Source organism: Triticum urartu, chromosome 2A (genome assembly GCF_056163025.1).
Source record: "Triticum urartu cultivar PI428250 chromosome 2A, HENAU_Tu73, whole genome shotgun sequence".
Classification (NCBI taxonomy): Eukaryota; Viridiplantae; Streptophyta; class Magnoliopsida; order Poales; family Poaceae; genus Triticum; species Triticum urartu.
The window spans coordinates 201,854,930-201,861,550 of record NC_141874.1 but is presented as its reverse complement, the minus strand read 5'-3'; the positions used below and the strand labels follow the sequence as shown (position 1 = coordinate 201,861,550).

General features: G+C 44.3%; 1 protein-coding gene across 1 annotated transcript; it reads left to right on the top strand.

Moving 5' to 3' along the window:
- The first annotated feature begins 538 nt into the window (after window positions 1-538).
- On the top strand, window positions 539-5,922 carry LOC125536717 (RNA-binding (RRM/RBD/RNP motifs) family protein). Its single transcript, XM_048699956.2, has 4 exons — window positions 539-807; window positions 5,093-5,161; window positions 5,238-5,344; window positions 5,565-5,922. The coding sequence occupies exons 1-4, from the start codon at window positions 669-671 to the stop codon at window positions 5,670-5,672; spliced, it is 423 nt and encodes a 140-aa protein (XP_048555913.1). The 5' UTR covers window positions 539-668; the 3' UTR covers window positions 5,673-5,922.
- The last annotated feature ends 699 nt before the right edge of the window (window positions 5,923-6,621 follow it).

Below are 6,621 nucleotides of genomic sequence, written 5' to 3'. Positions count from 1 at the left end.
CATGCTCTTGCTAGTTATGGTAGGAGTGGTGTGAGTAATGGTGTTTTGATCGACTCATTTTTGGCCAGAATGTTGCGTCTGGTCGACAATGAATGTACCGACTCTATGTTGCCCAAATAATACAATACACCACTTTTTTTTTTAAATATGGGAACCAAACATCGGTTAGATTTTCTTGTTTTTTTAATTGTTTGGATTGCTTACCACATATGTCATGTGGTAGATTTTCTTGGTTAGATGGTTAGGAGGAGGGTGATACACTCAGCCCATTAGGGATCTAACTTTAGGTTCGATGCTTTGGTGTATCATTGATGTTATGTGTAATGGTTTCCTCACAAAAAAATTATGTGTAATTGTGTGTTGTGTGCTTTTACATTGCAATCGAAATTCCTAAAAATAAATTCAAATATTGTCTGTAACAAATTGTTTTGAGAAAAGATCTAATATTATTGGGCCGCCCCGCGCTGGAACGGCCCAGGGGCAGCAGTCGGCGAAGAACATGGCTTTGCTGGGCCAGGATTCCGCCCAATTCGGTCCACCCAGATTGGCCTACACTCTTCGGCAATCGGCACAAGCGGAAACCCTTCCGCCGCAAGCACGCGAAGCCTCCATTCGCCTCCGCCCCTTCGCAGCGCCGCTTTCGCCACCGTCTCATCGAGACATCATACATGGCGGCGGTCGCAGCAGCTCGCGCCGGTGCAGCACGGGCCGGGTTCCGGCGGATGTTCTCCGTCTCCGCCTTCGCTCCCCCGCCTCCCCCCACGGCTCGCCCCGCGGCGGAGCCCTGCAACAACCTCTTCGTCTCAGGCAACTCCTCTTCCCGCGTCTCTTCACTCTCCCTTATTTTTCTGCTGTAAAAATCCCCTGTATTGTTTCTTCCTGTGTTCTGGATTCGAGGCTCGTGCCAAAGTTAGCTACCTGTGGTACGATGCGTGGGAAGCTATTATTACCTGCTGGGTTAATGTCACTGTATTTTCGCTACCGTGTCGATGTAGCCACAACTTTCCCTTTTGCTAATGTTTAGATTTAGAGACTTCGGGTAAACTAAATTATATTGCAGGAAACTCCATCTTATGTTTTACCACGAGATAATAAAATCTATCATGTATGGAAACATCACCGTACAACAGAGAACATACATGAAGGATATAGCAGACAGATAACACACTACAAGGTTACCCAAATGATAAGCGCCACACGTCTAGCACGAAGCACTCCGGCCCTGACATTTTTACAACTAAAGTTGCCATCCGAAAAGAAAAAAAAAACAAACTAAAAAAAACTGAAACTTGTCATCTGAAAAGAAAGTTGCCATGCTTGACAACAAAAGTTGCCATCCTCGCGTCATTAAACTTGCCATAAAAAACGTTCGGTGTTGCTGTGTTCGTGCCACACGTGTGACACTTATCAAGGTCCCAAGCCTGAAGGACATAGACACGGTAGTCAACATTATAAATTGTAGCAGATTGGCTGGATCAGGTATCAGATTTGCCGAGTCTAGTGCACAGCTAGGGGCATGTTCTCATGTACTCTCTCTTAGTTCATCTCATCGTCGCATGTTCTCCTGTATAAATACCCGTAGGCATGAATTAAATATCAGTTTTGCTAAAGCACATCTAGATGTGCCATAAGTATTGCACATCTAAGTCATATGTCATTGATCTTACATTGAGATTCGTGTGAATATTTTCTTTCTCTTTTTTCTTTTTCTCTTTATGCTTGATTCACTCACTTAGATGTGCAATAACTAAAGCACATCTAGATGTGCCCTAGACACACCCAATTAATATACATTGTCAGAGTTAAATGATCTATTTTAGTGAAGATCAAACAGGCATTCTCCTTTCTAGCCTTAGCCGTATCGCAAATACCCAACCAGCATGAGTGACCCTGACTGGCTCCACCACTCCAATGGCCACGAACCCTCCTGCTCTCCTGGAGTTGCACCTCTCTGCACTCCCATTCCTTGGAAATGGCGGTGTGGAACCAGTGGCACAATATCTTACTGCTCATCCCTTAAGCGAAACACCACCAAACCTTCCCACGAGCATCAATTTCTCGTTCGTGTGTGCTGTAGACTGCTATTGTTGTGTCATGGTAGCTCTGAGGGCCCTCACAGTTAGGTCATTGGTTCCTTTCATGAAACTGTACGTTCAATGTTCTTCAGCATTCAAGCTTCAAGTCATAACTTTCACTTCCACTGCCCTTGGTTGAATTTTGAGATATATTGGATGTTTACCCGTGCATTTCTTGATTTACTGTTGGATTGAATATTTTCCATCTTATTTTGCATGCTTTGCGTTCCTGTTCATGTAATGTGCTGTCTGGAATAAAAATTCAAATTTTGTTTTTGGTTAATTCTGCAAGTAAAACAGATAGTTAGCCCATGAAAGTATGGTTTTAGTCTTTTAGATAATGTGCAAACATGCGCTTGCATATTTTTGCATTAAGAAGTAAAGCATAATAGGCACAAGAGTTTGGCAGACAGTGCTAAAGGTCAAGGTCAATACTAGACTGCAGATGAGGCAACTTTTACATCACAGGAAGGCAGCATGCACACACTAGCTACTCCTCATGATGGTTTACACAACCGAAAGTTGAATTCCACCTTGATGTTGTATACCACAGCCAGAAGACTCGTCTTGTGCTTCAGAGTACTTCTATGCATAGACAACCTTAGCTGTCAAGGGGATTACATGGCATGGCCTGCACATTAAGGATAAGATCCGTTAGCTGCTGCCTCTACCCCGGGCAGCAGATGAAAAGGTGCTCTGCTGACTTCGTCTCTTGGAGCACATGGGGCAGTTTCATGGCTAGGAAGGCCATGTCGCTCCTGCAATGCTAGCCAAAGGAAACATCGACACTTCAGGGGTGCACGGCCTTTTAGAGATTGGCAAGGGAAGGTGGTATGACCAAGGAAGAACACTTTATGAGCTGATTGCGCCAAGTATTGCAAATCTGAGGACTGACGCCAAAGGACCACACTCTCTTGGCAAGCAATGAGGGTGGTGCCAGAACCACTGCTCCACAGGGAGTGACTAAACTGGGCTAGGTCAGTGACCGTGAGCACGCCAGTGATATTGTGGACCCAGTCTAACCCATCCATTGCCTGACCGACCTTCCTTGATTCTTGAATCTCGACAGTCGTGGATCAAAGGGCCCGATGATGGATTTGACTGATTCTCTATCAATCCAGAATAGCGTGATCTGGCTGTCCCCAAACACAAACTCTGCTGTCGCGTGGAATATCTGCTGGACCTTGTGCTGTATAGTGAGACCGGCCTAGGTGCGCGTGGCGCTGGTGTGGTGCAGCCACATCCACCTAACATTGAGTGTGTAACCAAGAAGTTTAAGACTCTAAGACCTCCATACTCAGGGTACACAGACAGGAGACAGCACTCCAAGTGACAAGACAGCCTGCCAGCCACTTTGGTGCCCTTCCAGAGGGGGGCACAATGGCAGTTCTCAATTGCCTTAAGCTGCCAGACTGGCAATGGAAACCACATCATGTGATACACTAAGAGAGTGGAGAAGCATTGTCGTGATGGGCACAACTGGCTGCCCCTGGTCACCATGCTTGTCTTCCAGGTTCGGAGCTTAGCTAGTACTCCCTCTGTAAAGAAATATAAGAGCGTTTAGATCATATATTTTTTTACAGAGGGAGTACTTTATTTATTGAGTTCCTGGAGCCTAGAGGTCCTGCTTTCGCCACTTCGTAATTGACAAAGGCTGGAGGGCTAGCTGGGTATTCTCCTCGGAGCACTCTATGGATTTCATGGCGCCCTTGCTCAGATTAGTTCCGAGTCCGAAAGCAGCAGCATCAAGGTCTACTGCGTGTGATGGTGCACTTGCTCCAGCAATGCATTCACCGCATCAAGGTCTGACTCTATGGGCATGAAGAAAACCACCACATCATCAGCATACACCAACGCCTGATGACGGATGCCCATATGACCCAAAAGATTGGAACATGTTGGATGGTCCAGCTGTCGCCTGTCTGGAAGAAGGCACTTAGGACTTCCATAGCCAGGTAAAAGCACAGGGTACAGATGGGTCCCCTTTCTGCAGAACCCGACCAGTGTTACTCCCAGGAAACCATTGAGGAGGATGCGGGAGCTTTGAACTGGCAAGAAGGATGGCTACCCAGTTCCTCCAATGCCGCCCAGAACTGAGGTGTGGCAGCATGTTGAACACAAAGAGAGGAGGCAAGTTTTTAGCAGGAAAAGCTTTGGCAGCAAGGTGTAGCCATGCACTTCTGAGTCGCACCACAATTCCTTAGGCATGTGGTACATTGCCACATGAGAACAGGGGTAACGGGGCTCCACCCGTAATACCCGAAATAGCCTCAAACTTTAGTTGCCAAACTTTGCCACACTTGTGGTCATTTTGTTTGCCACAATTTTTGTAGCAGCCACATTTTACCTGGGGTTACTTAACCAAGCATGCCCTTTTTTGAGTAGTTAATATAAGGCAGAACACGAATTATATGTATTTGGTCCAGGCATACTATTTTAACAGGAACTAAGCATGCAATTAATAGTTTAACTGATGAGACTTGGTACTGTCCAAAAGGCATGGTTGTCCTTTTTCAATGCTGTTCGAGTGTTCGGAAATGCTCTTTTGGGGATATATGGGAAATATTATGGTCAAAAGCCTCTAACTGATGAACTACTTGGTCTTCTGGTTGCCCCTTTCAACTATTACTCTTTCTATAACAAAGCAAAACCAGAAAGAAACATATATTATCTCAAACATATTCACTGTCTTATTGATATAACTAAGGATAAGATCTTTTAAAACTGTAAGCTTAGCTGAAGTTTTGCACTGTGTTTGGTTCTCTTCACTACAGTTTCCTTTCATGCGTACAGAATAACTACTGAATTTTTGCTGTGGAAAAGCAAAACTTGGTATATTTTCTTAAGGGTTCTTTGATTTTCTCTAGTCCCAACTTTTGGGATGCCAGTAGTTCATGTGGTTTGAATGCCAATAATTCATTTTGTTTATAGAAGAAAATGGTAATGACAACGATACACAAATTCCCTCTGGAGTTTCACTTGTGTTTGTTTTTAAATTTGTTCTTGTACCTATGCAGGTTTGAATAAGCGCACGACATCTGACGGACTGAGGGAAGCCTTCTCGAAATTTGGCCAGGTTACTGACGGTAAGTGGTTCTCAGCTCTGTAATTAATTCCTCTCTGTACTACTACTACTAAATCCATTTGTCACTGTATTTGCAGCAAGAGTCATCACTGATAGAATATCTGGATACTCTAGAGGGTTTGGCTTTGTGAGATATGCAACCGTAGAAGAAGCTGGTGAGGGCATAAAAGGCATGGATGGAAAGGTGAGTCGTTATATTGATCAGATAATGCACTACCTGGATGGCTCATGGTGTGGTAGGAAACACTTGCTCTTGTTCGAATAATGGTAACTCGGAAACAGTATATCAGTTATTAGCTGATGTTTCTTGCTTATCTTGGTCTAGGTGACACTAAACATTGTCTATACTGTAGCTTAGCAACTTTTAATCTACTCTTGTGACGCTAGCCCCTTTTTTGGTGTAGTTCCTCGATGGTTGGGTGATATTTGCGGAGTACGCCAAGCAGAGAGAAGCCCAGCAGCCGCCACAATCAGCTGGGACACAGTCATCTGGCTACCAATACCCTAGCTAGTTAGTTCTCTCGATCAGAAATGGCTTGTTCTAAATTTATGCTACCAATTGGAAGTAGATTTCCAATAAAATTGTTGGGGAAGGGATAAAATCTAGTGTTGGTCGCTCGAACTATTCCCAGTACGGTTATGGACTTAATTATAGTTTCACTTGTGTGCTTGGCTGTTGCCTGCTGGCTAATGCTACTTTGTGTACGTGTGTGTAACTGTAACATACGCCACTAGCTATAATTTAAAACTTCGTTACGGATACGATCAGTGTGTACTTGCAGACAGGCCCTGCGTGTGTTCGTGTCTATGCAGTCTTGTGCTGCCTGCATTGGTGTACCATACCATTAGGATGGGTCAGTCGCATTGCAACAGTGAATTGCCAACGATAAAACTGATGATATATGGTATATGAAGGTATGCATGATGTTTATCTATACTAATACTGAAAAAAATAATAGATTGGTGTTAATAAAAATTCACCCAGAATGTAAATGACATACATCTAACTATCAGCTATTCAGGGGGAAACAAAACTAGTAACTTTATATATATAAATATTGTTTCAAGTCAGCAGTAAAGAATGAGTATCCAGCACAAAAGCATGAAAACCTTGTGGAGCCTCAAGATCCAGCAAGACAAGATGGGAGAAATAGTACACAAAGTGGTTCACTCCCCAAGCAAAAATCTACCATACCCAGGACTGGCCGCCATGGATCTGAGCGTCAAGCAAAGCGAGTAGTTGGCTTTAACCTCTCTATAAAGTTCGAGTGCCTCCTCCATGACCTTGTGTTGCGACAAGAGCTGCAATCTTGCCTCAGTGGAAGGATGAATGGCGCATGCTTTCCTTGATCCTAGCTTTTCCTTGATTGTTTCAATGGTTGTCGGGGCTACGCGTGGATCGTAACCAGCAGCGCCTAGCAGTAGGATTCCAGTGTGATCTGCCTCTAGCTCCTGCCTATA

Bases quoted from the DNA above. Each gene is read 5' to 3' on its own strand.
- LOC125536717 (XM_048699956.2), top strand. From the start codon at position 669: ATGGCGGCGGTCGCAGCAGCTCGCGCCGGTGCAGCACGGGCCGGGTTC. The intron at 808-5,092 runs GCAACTCCTCTT...GTACCTATGCAG, and splicing joins CAACAACCTCTTCGTCTCAG to GTTTGAATAAGCGCACGACA. The intron at 5,345-5,564 runs GTGAGTCGTTAT...TTTTTGGTGTAG, and splicing joins TAAAAGGCATGGATGGAAAG to TTCCTCGATGGTTGGGTGAT.